Genomic DNA, 15,608 nt, shown 5'->3' on the forward strand with positions numbered 1-15,608 from the left:
AACTTGTCCGAGCCGATCCGATTTGCATTTACACAACATTAATCCGGACCGAAATCGCCATTTCAGCCCTTAATATCAATACGGGCGGTTATTAATAATAGGCAAGGGTTCCGGTCGAGAATGTATGCAAAGCAGGCGTGTCTAAATCACCGGCGCCGGAACGTAACATGCGTCGGTTTCCTTCCGCCGTCGGCGCATTTACAAGCGGACCGACGCGAATTTGAATTTCTAATGTCGGGTCGCAACCGAATTATGCTAAAAAACCCGCCCTATCGCTGAAAAAATCGCTCGCGACCGACATTTTGTTTTGTTACCGTAATTAGCGAAAATTGACGGGGCATTATTCAAAAATGAGGTGTCCCTCGTAAATGGGGAGCGACATTAGGCGACACGATTGCCATTAACTGACGAAAACGAATTGCGACTTGACACGGAAAATTCATTACATAATAAAAAATTATAATCGAGACATAACCTAAAAGCGACGCACATCTTCGGCCTTCCTCAAACACCTGCAGAAACTAAGAATCCTCGTGACGATTCTAATTTTCATCGGTCGAGTGTCCGTTATTCCCCCCCCCCCCCTCACCCCTCGAACTCGGAAACAAAAACGCAATTACCCCTCATTTAAAAGTCATTAAAGGTCGGTCAACAAAATCACGCGCCACGGGGCGTGGTTGCCAGATTTATGCTTTAAAAAAGGAGGAAAACGGTGGTTAATGACACCGTTTGGCTTTTGTTTCACGGTCGGCCGGTCTCCCCCCCAAGCAAGCCATACGCGACACGTGACCTTTAGTCATTTGTTTTTGGGGGGTCTGATTTGGTTCTTGCATGCAGGTGACCGTGGGAACAGGCCTTTAATCGTTATGGAATGAGTAATGCGTAATAATAATAATAATTGATATTTCACAGGGTCAGGCCAAATCCAGCTCTGGCAATTCCTGCTCGAGTTGCTGAGCGATTCCTCGAACGCCGCTTGCATAACGTGGGAGGGCACGAATGGGGAGTTCAAACTCACTGACCCCGACGAGGTCGCCAGGAGGTGGGGCGAGAGGAAATCGAAACCGAACATGAATTATGATAAGCTGAGCAGGGCATTAAGGTACGCACACGTGACACCCTATAGAACATCAAAAATCACGGTGATGGCAGTTTAAATCTGCTAAGCGCCACCTGTGTGCGATCAATTTACGAATTTGGGATTTACACAAATTGGCAGATTGACATGCGCACAAACTCCACAAAACTATATGTAACGTTGTATTGCTGATTGCATAAAAATGCAGCCCCTCATGACGTCAATGTCCTCAAAGCGTATTCGTGTACTTAACCGTTCTGTCTGGTGCACTCACTGAAGGAAAATGGGCATCCTTGGTGTTCAAGAAGTCAGTGGCGTAGTTTGCTTTTGAAGAAAGCTTGATTTTACTGCAAATTTGGTTTTCAAAGGAAAATTATTTTTAGGCCACTCTGTTCCTTTAAGCCTGGTCGCCTGACGCCATTGGATTTTTATAATGGATTTTGGGAAATTTCTATGTTTTAAGAAAACTGAACGTCCTTGATTGTGCGAAAATCAGTGGCGTAGTCTGCATTTTTAATGTTTGATAATTTAGGCTGCAGAAGAGCTTGGTGGTGCGTTTTGAATTTGCTCATGCTGCGGCCCTGTCATGACTTCAAGAACCATCACAAAATCTGCAAATTTTTTCGTATTTCCAGCGAACTTTGCATCCTCGCGTCTGGAATTCTACCCTTTGATGCGTATTTTCCTTACTCTTTTAGCTGTCTACATCCGAGCCCTAAGCCATTGCTTCGTACATGCCCTTTGTAACTCCATTAAAAGTCAATCTGAACGTCCAAAAAACCAGTTCAGCAGTCGATTAAGCGTCGGCACGAGGGGACCGCACAATCGTAAAAGTAATTTTCGATTATGGCAACAATCACGTTCTAGAAAAAAAAAGGAAAAAGGACATAACTCAGTTACGTCCCCAGCGATTGCGGAAGCTAATTGCTATGAATGGAGTCCTAGTTATTCGATTACCACGCCTCTGACGTTGGGTAATGCAGTATTGACCGCCTGACGAGATCGTCATTCCTTTGCAGGTACTATTACGACAAGAACATCATGACAAAAGTGCACGGAAAGCGGTACGCCTACAAGTTCGACTTTCAGGGCCTGGCAGCGGCCACGCAGCCGGCCTCCAGCGACCCTGGCAGCTACAAGTACCAGAGCGACTTCTTCATGAGCTCATACCACCACAGCGCTAAATTGGGCGGATTCATGGGCCCTCATGCGGCAATACCCAGCTCGGCAGGTAAAAGCAGTATTTGTTCGACGGTCTGACCACCTCCCTCGAGTAAAATAGCCATCGCTGTCACTGTCACATTCCCGTCTTCAACGCGGCTGTTGACAAACAAATGACGAACGCGAGGTTGTCATTTATTTGATCGGGACGGAATAATCATGAAGAATTAGTAGATCAAGTCTGGCCGCGTTTGGTAGATACCGATGGGCAGTAATGAGTCTCCCCCCCTTACGAAAATCTCGAACGACAACAAATTACCAATTAACCCCCGTCGTAAATAACCGAAACAAAGGGAAACAATAAATTCGCCTCGGGCAATAAAAATTCCCGCGGGAGGACGGATGATGGGTCAGCGTATACCAAATATCCATTAGACGTGATTTCTGGCCCCTGATGCATTATTATCGACTTTATGCCCTTTCATTGGGCTGTACATTATACCGGGACCAGTCACTCAAACGTGGGTTTTTTACTCGGATTTGACCAAATAACGAAGAACTGCTGCCCTTCTAAGGCGCGAAATCGGGACGGTTAATGAATTGCAAGGCGAGTGACGTTGGTGAGAGCAAACCAAACAAAATTAGCATGTAATTTGCTGGCTAAAGGACTGATACTTAGCCTTGCGAAATGACCCGCTTGGTTTTTGGTAACTCGTTAATCCTCTCACACCTCCACAATAGCCGCGAACGCGAAAACTCCCCGCTCAACCCCTTAAATCACGGAGCGAACCCCTTAAACGCCACTATATACCTCATTGAAATTCAAAGGGCCTCTCATATTTATTCATGTACGCACAATATCCAGACGGCATTAAAAAATAATTATAACAATTCGCCGGGGCCTTAATGGGGCCCCCCAGCCTTACTTAACACTTGGCCGTCCCGCCGCTCTCGCGTTAATGACGTAATTCGTTGATTACGCATTGTTTTCCACCCTCGGCCACGCAGCGATCATTACATGTCATTTAACCGGCTCCAGAGGAACGTACGAGGCCCCATCATAACATTGCTCTTTGTTGCAGCCTCCATATTTCCCTCTCCGGGATCGTACTGGAACAGCCCCAGCGCCAACCTGTACTCGAATATTGCGGCCAGCACGCACTCCATAGGGCACCACGCGGGGCCGCACTTGGGCGCGCCGCCCTTGGGCAGCTACCCGCACTACGCATGACCGGTTTCCGGGGGCAGCACCTCGGCCGAATGGAGCCGCAAACTGACGATCTAGTTCTCAAGATGGCGGCCTAGGTACTCCATCAGGTAAATCGCAATAAGTATTGTATTATAATGTCCACTGACGCGCGAGTATTATTTGGTGCAATACGTCTCTGGGGGCAGAGCTATGTAATAGTAAATTTGAAATGTGTAAAGAGCCCTAACACAAACCGTCGCGGCGGATACTGTGATAAAACGTTTTACGTGTTTTAAATGTTACGTTTCGGAGGTCAAAAGGTTCAAATTTGTTCAAATGGCAGTTTTAGGAGTTTTGATCACCGAAAAATCTGTAATGTAAAGGACTTAACTGAAGCGGGTTCAAACGGGTTTCTCCCGCTTGACGCGCCTTAGTTCGCGTACAGGGTGTTTATTTAAAACGTTTCAGTTTCATCTCGATATAACCCAACATCCTGTATAATATGTAAAAAGTACGAGTACTCAAGCTATAATCGATCATAAGCCAGCGGAGAAGTAATAATGACGATTTTCCTCTCGAAGGCGGTGATTTTTCAGTTCCTTATTTGTATTGTTTTAATGAAAAGTATATAAATGTTTTAAACTGTAAATAATAGTCTCTGTATCATACTGGCCTAGTCACATAGCTAAGTGTTAGAACTGCTAGTTTAGGGTAATTTACTTAAGGAGGTGTAGAAATTGTATAAAACGTTTGAGGATCGAACAGGACAAGTTAAAACTGGTTTAAACTAACCGAAGTATTCACGAAAACGAGCAAAAACGTGCAATCAATATGGCCGCCGGGGACAGTGCCAATCGTCTCACTGTCCCCGGCGGCCGTATTATTCATTTTGACAGATTTAAAGCCACTGCAGTTGTCAGTCTTAACCTAAAACTTCTCAAAACAACAATATATCGTAATAGAAGCGTAATATAGCTGAGACCTAGTCATAGCCAGTAATCCCTGAATGTTAGCCCTAAGGCCATTTTTAGATTAGACCCTTTAGCCAGGGTTACCAAAGATGGCGGCGTAGTAGCATTGGAGAAATAAAGTAAATAAATGTTGCTGTATTTATTATATAAAAAAATATAACCTTCTCAAAACAACCTTCCCCCCGTGTTTTCTTCCCCATGATGCCTCCACAGGTTCCAACGTCCCCATATTCAACCTCTAATTATTCTCATTCAAAGCAGAAATCCGCCCTCTTCTCCACATAGACTCCAAAGGGGAGCTGCATCACAACAACGTCGCAAATAGCTTCAATCGCAGCTGAGTTATGCTGACTGCGTCCGTCGCTCGGTGAAATCGTGCGTGAAACTTATGCCTGTCAAGCGACACGCGTCGTATAATGACGTAATAATGTATTGATACAGAACGCCACCCCCGAATGAGAAGCAACCCCGCGTTTTGCGTCATAGGGATGCTGGGGGAAGATTAGTCACAAGATTCATAAATCATCCTTAAACGATGAGCATTCGTCAGGGGTTAGTAGAGGAGGCGTATTGTAAATTCTTTACTGATGTCGGATAATTTACTGATCCGTGGGTGAAATTGATCTGATAAATCCGAGCTTTCAAATTTGCGGAATCAAAAGAATTCCCCAATTTTTGCCATTTTTCAAACTTCGTTATCTCAGGAACGCTAAGATTGATTGCGTCAAAAAACTGGAATTAAGTGTCTCTGTGAGATTTAATAGAAACGCCTTCTACTCCTCCCGTTCACATGATCCCTCCACGGGTAGCTTAGATGGTACTATATAACAATATTTCCTCTCAGTCCCAGGAAATTCCCAAGAAGGATCGTCCTTTTGGACCAAGCACGGCTCCAAACCCAGGAAACGTTAAAAAAAACAATTTGACCGGCCACGAAGCTCTCACAGGCTGATCTAAGTGAACTCTCGAGCTTCGCCATTTCTATCCAATTATATTCGTGAAGAGCCTGATTCTGTCTGATAAGATAACCGGTTGCATATTAACATTGAGGAGTAAAAAGAGCTCCTCATTGGTTTCCAAGGGGGGAATCGATCGCAGTGACGCCCAATTAGGTCACAGGATGTTCCCTATTTGCCGGAAATGCACCGTTCGCCACCTGGATAGACTCGGCCGGAATGGTAATCGCGTCCGGCTCTGTTCATTACTTTTTTCTTGATGAATTTATGGTACTTTTTTGGCATAAAAAATTGTATTCGATGCAATTTTCGTTTGAGCATAAGATTTTCTCGGGAGAAAAAAGAAAAAAGTTATGCGACCCTGCCAGGATTCGAACCTGGAATCTTCTGATCCGTAGTCAGACGCGTTATCCGTTGCGCCACAGGGCCTCACATTAGTGTTTTGGTGCTGGCTACAAAGCCTCCAGACTTTTACATAGACACAATGAAAAATAAATTCAAACGCCATCTATGAGGGTTCCCTGTATCTTTGCGCGACCTAAATCTGAAAATTCCAAAATGTTTGCACCCTCTCATATAGAGGGCAGTAGAGGCAGGCAATATTGTTTAAAAAAACAGCGGGAATCTATTGATTATTCGAAAATCCAAAGTTTTTTTTAAATCTATACCTGAACGCAAAGTCTGCCCCCACTCTCCTGCTGGTTGCCTTGGCCTCACTAGCTGACGAATCAGCTGTTTCAGGCTTATTTTCATTTCATAATTCGCTCGTCTAGAGTTAACTATAGCAGAGAAAGGTACGTCATCGCTCGAATAAATCGATAAGGCGCACCGTTCGGTAATAATTTTTTAGTGTTCCGTTGACCTATATGCATTGAAAGTGAGCACTTGGACTCCTAGAGAAAATAATAATGAACAGTCCCCATTTGAAAAAGGGTGAGTAAACATTTAAGGGCATATTTAATTATGCAGGAATTAATATCCACGCAAAAATTATTTGGATATGTTGGTCTGAAACAGCGGCATGTTTTTAATTTATAATTTAAAATGAGTATGAAAATTGCCTAAAAACGCAGTATCCGAGGCGTACCGTACTTCTTCTCACCACAAAAACATTTTTTGAATTTATTGATGTATGTTTATTCTGCAGTGGCGCTCCTCATGCTAATGAGAACCTAATGTTCATAATCGCCTAAAAATAGACCAGTTTGTTGATATTATGTGCACTGATGGCATATGGTCACGTTGTCAGTAAATTTACTAAATTTATCTTTATTAAATTATCAAATTGTTTAATTTAATTTAATTATTAAATTATTAAGTTGTTAAATTAAATTATGAAATGAAACTATTAAACTAATTTAACATATTCATATTTATGAAATACAGGTCCGGACTTCATAATTAGCGAGCTATGGGACGACGTTTTAACAATTAAAAATTCCTAGTTGCATCTTTTGGTAACGTTAAATCTATAAATAAGAATTATTAGATAGAAAATCGAGGTTGCGATCAATGCCGATGCACGTACGCATCTACTGCATAGATACCAGTTATTGCTTTGGTTACTAAACAACTTGATTACGTTAACGTAAACCTCTCGAGCATCCTATAGCAATTAAAGATTAGGTAAATTTGATCAAAATAAACGAAGTCACATTTATTTCAGTGGGATTACCTCACTTCTGCTTCTAGCGGGCATGCTAAATTTTATTCATGTTTTGACCCCATTCTTTGGCGACCATATATCTTCTTGAATGATGTGGACGTATTTTATTTAAAAACAAATAATTGAATAATTCATTTTTTGATTGTACCTTTCTTATGGTTAGGTCATTTTATTCAAAGTCCTTTTATCGGTGTAACATAAATATCAAGTTGGTTTAAGACCTTTTGACCCACATTGCATTGCACAATTTCCTTAAACAACATCGACTAGCATGGTGAAGCCAAACAAATTCCTTCCCTATATAGAGAAAGAAACCAACTTCGTGGGTTTAATTGTTGCTGCGGTAAACCCACGCACTTCCAGTTTAATAGTTGGCTCAATTGTTGAGGAAACTTGCCTTGAATTTTAGGCTCCAAAGAACCTCCAGGCCCCACACAAGGGAAATTGCGCCTTTACAGCAACAGGTTCTGTCCTTATTCTCAAAGGGTGATATTAGTGCTGGATGCTAAAAAAATTGCGTAAGTATTACTAAAACTCCTTACGTAAAATTAAAGTAATGCAGTGTTAAAACTACAAAGACGGTATATAAAGAACATTGACTGACTCACTAGGGTGGCCGAAATAGCTCAGTTGGGAGAGCGTTAGACTGAAGATCTAAAGGTCCCTGGTTCGATCCCGGGTTTCGGCAAAGATTTTTTAATATATTTTTTTTCATATTAATTTTCTTTTTTATACTTAAATCATTTTTTTGACTAAATTCTAGTTATGATGTGGTGAACATAAACCTCTATAGCAAACCAGACTGGTACTACGATAAAAGTCCCTTTGGCAAAGTTCCGGCCATTGAACTGGAAAATGGGAATGTTATTTATGAAAGTTTGATTATAGCTGATTATTTAGATGAAAAATACAAGGCAAACATCTTGCATAGCAGCGATCCCCTGCAAAAAGCCAAAGACAGGCTGTTGATAGATCAATTTAACAGGGTAAAAAAAGTCGGACACAATAATTTCTTGGTCTCCAATATCGTCATCGTGGCTTAGGTGGTCAATACGATGACCAAAGTTCTTAGCAGCATTGGTAAAGTAAGTTTGGACGACGACGAAGTGGTAGCGAATGGATTATCCAACTTTGAAAGGGAGCTATCCAACAGGGGAACTCCGTTCTTTGGGGGTACCAAGCCAGGAATGCTCGATTTAATGATTTGGCCTTGGTGCGAGAGGGCGGAAATCTTGAAAATATTCGGCAACGCCAATTTACTAAAAAAAGACAAATATAAAAAATTGGTAAAATTCTGGTTTTTCTAGTGAAATCAAATTTTTAAACGATTTTTTCAGTTGGAGTGGTGTAGGAGAATGACCCATGAAGCCAGCGTTAAACGCAGCATGATGGATTCAGATACGCACATCAAATATTTGCAGTCTTACAGAGCGGGCAGGCCCGACTATGACATGATTTTGGACTCTTCATTTTGAATCAAAAAAACGTGTTTAGTTTTGATTCTTAACTTCTGTTCCTTTAACAGGAGACGCACTACGCATTTAGTCTATCAATGTTATTATTTAACGCATATTGTGCCTGTATTTACGATCAATAATTGTCGATAGGTGTAATTTTTTAATGTTGTAACTTTTAGTTAAGGATAAAATAAGTCAAGTTGAGCATTAAAAAATATACTAAATCTTACTGTTATACCGTCATAAATTAACAAAAATGCCTTATTTTGCAATGCAATTATAAATTAGGAAGGAAGGTGATATTGAAATATATATTTATAGCCATGGGTATAGATTAACTAGTTATTTACAATATAATTTAGATAGAACCTCTAAGAGGAAATAAATTCCTTCCATAGTTTATTTCTTTAAAATGAGATAACCAAGCCAGTAGCACTACTTGCACTGTTTCAGTCTTGTTGCCAGTTTTTCTTTTCTGTGACATCAAAATTAAATTATATGTCTACTGCCATGATATAACCTCAATTTAGCAAAATTTTCAAATTTCATTCAAGTTTTCCTCTCATAATAGAGAATTTTGCTCGAAATAACTCAAAGGTAAAGTCAAAAATGCCCAAAGTAGATTTAGAATTAAAAAAGGTAAATTCCTAATCGCCGACGTAACATCTTTGTGTACCAACAACACTTTCAGGCGTTCTCTGAACTGCAGGAAAAGAAAATCGAAACCGAGCAAAAGCTGCGAATCTCGGCCATTCAGATAGAGGCCCTGAAAAGGGCAAAGCAACATGCCCTTATCACGGAAAGGTAATTTTCCCCATGACTGATCAAATCTTTATACCTAAACCCTGTATAGCCCTTATGAGGAGCACAAAACACATTCAAAATCACATGTGCTTGCAGGGAAATTTCAGCATTAGAGGCTTCTACTAGGACCTATGAGTCAGTTGGCCGAATGTTTGTCCTTACACCTAAAGAGGTGGTATGGGAAAATATAAAAAAGAAGCAGTCTAATGCTGAAGAAAAAATAAAGACTTTTGAGGGCCAAGTGCAGTATTTGGAGAATTCATTGAAAGATGCTACAAATAGTTTGAGGGAACTTGTACAACAAAAAAAAGAGTCTTGAATTGTCTTTTAGGTGAATTTATTTATATACATTAAGCTTTTTCTTTTTATTTCAAATTTTCACAAGAAAGATTTGTTTAAACTAAACACGTTGTTATTAAAAATCCTTTATTTCCTAAAAAATCACAATACAGTTATAAGGAACTTCAAACCAATGAAGTTTCAAATAACAAGGGTTCTGCTTCAGGCTCCAAATCAACATTCTGAGGTTTATGCATGAGCTTAAATATGCCAGTGCCGATAGGGGCTGGCATTCCCATGATAATGTTTTCCGACACACCGCTAATTTTGTCGGTCTGGCCATAGTACGCAGCGTCAAACAAATGGTCTGCAGTTTTCTCAAACTAAAAGAGCTCTTATGGCCTTTTCTATTGAGAAAAATAGTGCAGAAATGATGTATTGTTATTCCCGTTGATTGAAGATTAATAAAGCAGGTTAGCAATACATTAGTTCTGCACCAAATTTTGGATCTTACTGAGGCTAAATTAAGGACTGATTGCTTCATTTTTGAAAGTCCTTGCCGGGTAATTCCTAAAACCTCTCCTGTGTGCGTCATTTGCGCTGCAAGCAACATTATGTGCCTAAAATCCACGCTCATACCGTGATTCTCCATTACCATTTTGATTTCCATCATTATAGTTTCCCTAAAATAGGAAAAATGTATTCACTTAATCATATTTACTCAGTTCTTACATAATGGTGAAGGAATTGTCTGGTGCTTGCAAACTTACCTAGCAGCTTCAATGCCTAACGTATGGTACACCTCCATAACATTATTTGAGATGGTTTTCGAACCGTCAATTCCATACGTAGCCATTACTTCCCTCAAATTATTCCCTTCGACACATAAATGGTAAGTAGCCTTGCCATGTTTGTCCTCTCTGGCAATGACTGCTCTGTTGACTGTTGGCAACCCCTTAAAGAGCTCTATAATACTCGCAAAGGTCTTCTTCAATTAAATACCTACCTTCACCACAACTTTGGGAATTTGATCCTTAAGCTCGCTCAGAGCAAAGTTGAGCCTCTGAGCGTTTTGGCTTTTATTGGGGTGCACGGTGATGATGGTGTCGCTTTCCACCACAACGTCTGAAGGCTTCAGTTTTAGCTTGGGAGTGGTTAATATGCTGCGGTTATCGAAAATGATGTACTATATGATTTTGGCGTCCTTAAACTTACCTGTAGCGAATGGTCTCGGCGTTAACTTCAAGTTCTAACAGCTTAATTCTTTCATAGTCAATTTGGAGCAAAAGAAATACGTCAGTTTTTGAGTAAACGTCCTCAATAAACGTGGAAATCTGTGAAAAATCTCATTAAAAACACTATTTAACCTAAACGAAAAAAATTACCTCTCCCAAAGTAGTTCTCTCAATCCTTCCTTTAACCCTCCTCGCAAAACATTGGTCAGCATCGTTAGTAAGCCTCGCAGTAATAATCGGCGTGCTAATAGCCTTTGTAGCATTAATTATCTCCTTAATTCTAAAATTTAACCGTTTTAACGGTTCAACCCAATAATACACATTAAACTAACCTGGGTACACCCTGAGTAATATTCATACTTGCCACACCGGCAAAATGGAACGTTTTCAAAGTCATTTGAGTGCCAGGTTCCCCAATGCTTTGAGCAGCTAGAGCTCCCACAGCAGTGCCTGGTTCAATTATAGATCTCGTGTACTTAAGACCGCAGGTTTCCAGAAAAGTTACCAATTGACTACAAGTCAATCGCTCGATTTCTTTCACTACTTTTGTGGAGCCAAATCGTTTCAACACTTTATCCACTCTATCTGCGACGGCATCCATGAATGTACTGCAAAGCAGTTTATTGAATTGTGCACTGAATTTTTAAAACCACTGAAGCACCTCAATTCGTTTCGGAAAATTGCGCTGCACTCGTTCAAGGTTCCGCTCTCTAGGAGTGCCTTAGTGGCACGTCTGATTTGGTCGCTATTTAAGGCGATTTCATTGCGGTAGGGGCATTTAGCTCGAACATGGGCTAAGACCCTTTCGAAGTCCACCGGACAATCTTTACCTTAATTAAAAGAAAAAAATATTTCCTCTCCTCTCTTGAGGTAGGGCACATACCCTCCATGTATGTAGGATCAAGTCCATCGCACCCATAAACCAATTGAACGATGTTCCCTTCGGCGTTTCTCACAGTTTTGTCATAGTGAACGACAAGATCTTCGAGGGATTTCATTAAACGTCGTTGCATGTACCCGGTTTCTGCAGTCTTCACCGCAGTATCGACGAGGCCCTCTCGGCCTCCCATAGTGTGAAAGAAAAATTCGGTGGGGGTGAGGCCGCTATAAAAGCTGTTCTCCACGAAACCTTTAGCTTCGGGTGTTTTTGCTGGGAAAGATAAAAGGATGTTGAGAGAACGGTTTTGTACAGGCAAATTCTATGTTAAAGGAGATCATATGTGAGCAAAATATTACAATAAATAGCTTTTTTAATCCGCTAATACTTACAGTGGTGCCGGAAATGAGGTAAAGAACGGTCGTCAAATCCATTAGGCACTCTTTTACCATTCAAAGCTTGCTGTCCCACACACGCTATCATCTGCGAGATATTGATGAATGAGCCTGCAATTTAATCCCTTTAGAGCTAAAATTATAGTGTTTAAATACAACCGACCTTTAGATCCTGATAGAGCCATTATAAGAGGACTGTTAGTGGCAGGAAGCTCTGCTACGCAGGCCTGGCCTGCGTGCTCTCGAATTAAGGACAATTCCTTCAAAATAATCGCCTCTAAGGTCTCTTCAGGAGTGCAACCTGGCTGGCACTGTAATTTGCCTTGGGCCATTTGTTTGATGTATTCGTCGCACTTTTGGTATCTAAAAATCCTACTCAAAAACGAGGAAATGTCTTAAACAAACTGCAAAATACCCGTCACTAAGTAGATCATTTTTGCGCTTGATTAGGGCTTCGCTTGGAGTGACATCACCGATTCCTATGGAAAACCCGTGGTTCATCAAGTAATATGAAGTCATTCTAGCTGTAAATAGGGTAATTAAATTGTAAGGTAGTGATGCTTGTAGAATGAATGCTTTACCAAGTCGCCACATAGCTTTAATTGCGAATTCCTTTCCGAAATCTCTGAGAATTACGTAAAATATGTTCCCACCCTTACCGCCACTGCCCAAATGACCCTTGTCTAAAGTTCCTGTTAAAAGCTGCGAGTTTCTGATCAAAACGTACGAGTCTTTGACGCACATTTCTCGATTTTTGGTATAAGCCTTCCCTTTGGCCTCCAAGTTGGCCAAAACCCCCGACTTTTTGTTGGGCTTAAAAATCATAGATATAATTTGCTTGCCTGACCATAGTCTCTTGGGCTGTAAGAAGTTTTCGTAAGAATTATTATTTCGGGCCAGTTTCCTAAAAAAGCACCTTTATTATGCATGGAGCAGGTAAGTCAATGCTCATATTAACATCGCTGCCAGCAAGGAAGGTGGCCGTTAACTGGCAAGCTTTAGCGAAGTCTACAAAGGTGTCTTTCTTACTGAGGAGATAACCGCCAGTTAAAAAATCCTGAGTTGGTGCTATGAGGAGTTCTCCGTTTTTGGGCGTCACCAAATTGCTCTTGTTCTAAAAAAATCGCTTGATTCAGTATTTATTTATTCCCAAAGCGTGCAGTATACAGGCTTACTCCCATCAAAATCAACGCCTCCGCCTTTGCTTCCTCAGTCTGGGGCAAATGCAAGTTCATTTCATCGCCATCAAAATCCGCATTATACGGATTGCAAACGCACTCATTGAACCTAAAAGTCCTATGCTGGTGAACTTTAGCTCTATGAGCCATGATGGACAATTTATGCAAGCTTGGTTGGCGATTGAATAGGACTACGTCATTGTCGTGCAAATGTCTCTCGACTATGTCGCCAAACTGTCAAGGAAACAATAAAAATAATCGCTAAAATTTATCTTATGATAAAAAAACTAGCCTTCAACTCTTGAGCAAGCTTCTCCCTGTTGCCATACTTCAAGAACTTCTTAAAAAAGGACCCCTTTTGTTGCACATAGTTAGCCCCAGGCCATTTATCAGGTCCATTGATGATTAATTGTCGCATCAACCCTATATTTGCGCGGATGACTCTCTCAGGGAAAGTCAATATTTTAGCTATTTGTAACGGAACGCCTACTTGATCGATCTCCAGGTTAGGATCCGGGGAAATTACCGTCCTCGAGGAGAAATCGACTCTTTTCCCTGACAAATTACCCCTAAATCTGCCCTGTTTACCCTTTAAGCGTTGTACTAGGCCTCTCCCTGGTTTTTTCGGCTAAAATTTAAAAAATAATAATTAAAAATACATTTTTTATTTTTGAAAATTGTAGTTGTAATACCATCAAATTCATAGGAACCCCTGAAAGCTCACTATTTATATACAAAGCTGTTTGCAGCTGCAAGTGGTCCCATCCCTCTTGGTACATATTAACAGAAGCACCACACAGCTTGTACCTTTTTATCACATCGTTAAGAAAGATGATTTCTGATTGCTTCATTGTCAGGTCATCCTCATTGCTATAATGCAAATACACACTCATAAGAATTCGTTAGTTATTACAGATTACAACTTACGTTCCATCTTTAATATCTGAAACCACCGAAGGCCTGATAGTCACTGGTGGAACCAGGATTCTTGTTAGAATCAAGTCACGTGGTTGGGCCCTAACAATTAGAAATAAGTTGTCTTGTCTTAAGTTACAATTATCATTCTTACCTTTGAGGATCCATAGCAAAAAGTGGAATATCACTCTCAGGAATTCTCTGGAAGATCTTCAGCACATCTATTGGGGTTAAAATATGAGAAACACCATTTGCTAAAGCAGACCGAATGTCTGGATTGGTTTCAATGGCCGACTTGAACTCCACTTCTAACTTCTCCATCAATTTTTCTTTGTCTTTCTCCCGATAAATCTCATGCACAATTTTCAATACTGTATTATTGGTACTACCCTTGGCAGCAGTCATTTTCTTTACAAATCCATTTGTGGCCTTGCAATGGGGACATTTAACCACCTTCTTGCATTTCTCAATTATCTTTTTTCTAATTGCCCTTTTAGTCATGTAACTAAGATGGGGGTTGGCTAATCTGTATCTAAACTGTCCCTTCTCTGACTCATCAAGAAGCACATGAGAACACTTTTTGCATATAGTTTGAAGCAAAGATATAATGCTTCGAAAGTATCCAACATGGAAGACTGGCAGCTCTAAATCAATGTAACCATAGTGGCCCACACAGTCATTGAGATTCTTTCCACATGTTTGGCATGGGGAATCCTTGGAGGTTGTGCCCTGAAATTGCCAGATTTGTATAGAAATAATGTAGTATATGGAAAATGCTAATGACTTACCAGCCTTCTATCGAGCACTCCGTAAGGCACTGGGGTTCTGCCTACATCTCGATTGTAAAGGTTATTAGCTACAACATGGATATGGGATTGTTGTTGCATGCTCTCAGGGCTTTCCACTCCGAAACTTATGTGAGAGCTATGTAAAAAGGGTGGATAATTATCATAGCTCTAAACTTAAAATGGTAGTGCTTCTGTGTCTGAGAAGAAAATAAAGAAGGAACTTACATATGCCTAGCAACATCTTTTTCTCTGAATTGTTCCTTGGGCATGTTGCTAATTCTATTGCCGATTAGGCAAAAAAATTGCGAGTTTCCTATAGGTAAGGAGCACCGTTTGCCCTTTGTTTCATTTATTTTTAATTTTTTTAGTTGATTAAATTTATGGCTTTAAACCTAAACCATACAGCTCTTGTATGTGCTGGACAAAAATCAACAAATATTGAGGTTGGAAAGGCAATCAAAAAGAGTCCTTTTTCTATAACATGAATTCAAAGCATACAACAAAGATGAAGCCTTAGAATTTCCTAACATACATCACGTGGTGGATGAAAGATTTAAGATTGTATTCAATGTAAACAATGTAAAAAATAATATTTTTTTAAATGAGCTTTTTAAGGATTAGAACCAACAAAAACAAATATTTATTTTTGTATAATACAA

General features: G+C 40.4%; 4 protein-coding genes and 2 non-coding genes across 8 annotated transcripts in view; 4 read left to right on the plus strand and 2 right to left on the minus strand.

Moving 5' to 3' along the window:
* Positions 1-4,547, plus strand: part of Ets65A (DNA-binding protein D-ETS-3) — a 29,596-nt gene extending 25,049 nt beyond the window's left edge. For both annotated transcript variants that reach the window (XM_066400106.1, XM_066400105.1), the window contains exons 8-10: positions 913-1,102; positions 2,098-2,309; positions 3,322-4,547. In XM_066400106.1, coding sequence (XP_066256203.1) covers positions 913-1,102; positions 2,098-2,309; positions 3,322-3,470 — 551 coding nt within the window. In that variant the 3' untranslated portion in view covers positions 3,471-4,547. The remainder of the gene's footprint in view (positions 1-912; positions 1,103-2,097; positions 2,310-3,321) is intronic.
* Positions 4,548-5,711: 1,164 nt separating this feature from the next.
* On the minus strand, positions 5,712-5,784 carry TRNAR-ACG (transfer RNA arginine (anticodon ACG)). The gene has a single exon. It is a non-coding gene; the product is annotated as a tRNA-Arg (tRNA).
* Positions 5,785-6,041: 257 nt separating this feature from the next.
* Positions 6,042-8,570, plus strand: LOC136415485 (pyrimidodiazepine synthase-like). Of its 2 annotated transcripts, XM_066400071.1 has the most exons (6): positions 6,042-6,149; positions 6,206-6,288; positions 7,431-7,539; positions 7,785-8,007; positions 8,065-8,307; positions 8,359-8,570. In XM_066400071.1, the coding sequence occupies exons 2-6, from the start codon at positions 6,264-6,266 to the stop codon at positions 8,494-8,496; spliced, it is 738 nt and encodes a 245-aa protein (XP_066256168.1). In that variant the 5' UTR covers positions 6,042-6,149; positions 6,206-6,263; the 3' UTR covers positions 8,497-8,570. The 2 variants fall into 2 exon arrangements, with proteins under 2 accessions (XP_066256168.1, XP_066256167.1); XM_066400070.1 differs by having other exon boundaries at positions 6,099-6,288.
* Positions 7,637-7,709, plus strand: TRNAF-GAA (transfer RNA phenylalanine (anticodon GAA)). Its single transcript has one exon. It is a non-coding gene; the product is annotated as a tRNA-Phe (tRNA).
* Positions 8,571-8,983: 413 nt separating the features above from the next.
* On the plus strand, positions 8,984-9,687 carry Pfdn1 (prefoldin 1). The gene is made up of 3 exons (XM_066399969.1): positions 8,984-9,117; positions 9,170-9,282; positions 9,379-9,687. The coding sequence occupies exons 1-3, from the start codon at positions 9,088-9,090 to the stop codon at positions 9,599-9,601; spliced, it is 366 nt and encodes a 121-aa protein (XP_066256066.1). The 5' UTR covers positions 8,984-9,087; the 3' UTR covers positions 9,602-9,687.
* Polr3A (RNA polymerase III subunit A) lies at positions 9,632-15,360 on the minus strand. Its single transcript, XM_066399968.1, has 21 exons — positions 15,175-15,360; positions 14,950-15,085; positions 14,316-14,890; positions 14,174-14,263; positions 13,939-14,116; positions 13,539-13,874; positions 13,244-13,480; positions 12,985-13,182; positions 12,650-12,929; positions 12,484-12,592; positions 12,232-12,431; positions 12,066-12,179; positions 11,680-11,946; positions 11,458-11,626; positions 11,129-11,404; positions 10,947-11,076; positions 10,777-10,895; positions 10,568-10,724; positions 10,332-10,516; positions 10,076-10,244; positions 9,632-9,944 (listed from the first exon to the last, which is right to left on the minus strand). Exons 1-21 carry the CDS (start codon positions 15,216-15,218, stop codon positions 9,747-9,749), a joined length of 4,167 nt encoding a protein of 1,388 aa, XP_066256065.1. The 5' UTR covers positions 15,219-15,360; the 3' UTR covers positions 9,632-9,746.
* Positions 15,361-15,608: the final 248 nt, after the last annotated feature.

The sequence above is a fragment of the Euwallacea similis genome, chromosome 20, assembly GCF_039881205.1.
Source record: "Euwallacea similis isolate ESF13 chromosome 20, ESF131.1, whole genome shotgun sequence".
NCBI lineage: Eukaryota > Metazoa > Arthropoda > Insecta > Coleoptera > Curculionidae > Euwallacea > Euwallacea similis.

What these genes read in the sequence shown, in the direction of transcription:
- LOC136415485 (XM_066400071.1), top strand. Translation starts at nt 6,264, where the DNA reads ATGAACAGTCCCCATTTGAAAAAGG. An exon ending in CAGTCCCCATTTGAAAAAGG is followed by an intron (nt 6,289 to 7,430) that starts GTGAGTAAACAT and finishes CTTGAATTTTAG; the next exon opens with GCTCCAAAGAACCTCCAGGC. An exon ending in TGATAGATCAATTTAACAGG is followed by an intron (nt 8,008 to 8,064) that starts GTAAAAAAAGTC and finishes ATCGTGGCTTAG; the next exon opens with GTGGTCAATACGATGACCAA.
- Pfdn1 (XM_066399969.1), top strand. Translation starts at nt 9,088, where the DNA reads ATGCCCAAAGTAGATTTAGAATTAAAAAAG. An exon ending in TAGATTTAGAATTAAAAAAG is followed by an intron (nt 9,118 to 9,169) that starts GTAAATTCCTAA and finishes CAACACTTTCAG; the next exon opens with GCGTTCTCTGAACTGCAGGA. An exon ending in CATGCCCTTATCACGGAAAG is followed by an intron (nt 9,283 to 9,378) that starts GTAATTTTCCCC and finishes ATGTGCTTGCAG; the next exon opens with GGAAATTTCAGCATTAGAGG.
- Polr3A (XM_066399968.1), bottom strand. Translation starts at nt 15,218, where the DNA reads ATGCCCAAGGAACAATTCAGAGAAAAAGATGTTGCTAGGCATAT. An exon ending in AGCTTGCTCAAGAGTTGAAG is followed by an intron (nt 13,481 to 13,538) that starts GCTAGTTTTTTT and finishes TTTCCTTGACAG; the next exon opens with TTTGGCGACATAGTCGAGAG. An exon ending in TAAAGCTATGTGGCGACTTG is followed by an intron (nt 12,593 to 12,649) that starts GTAAAGCATTCA and finishes CCCTATTTACAG; the next exon opens with CTAGAATGACTTCATATTAC.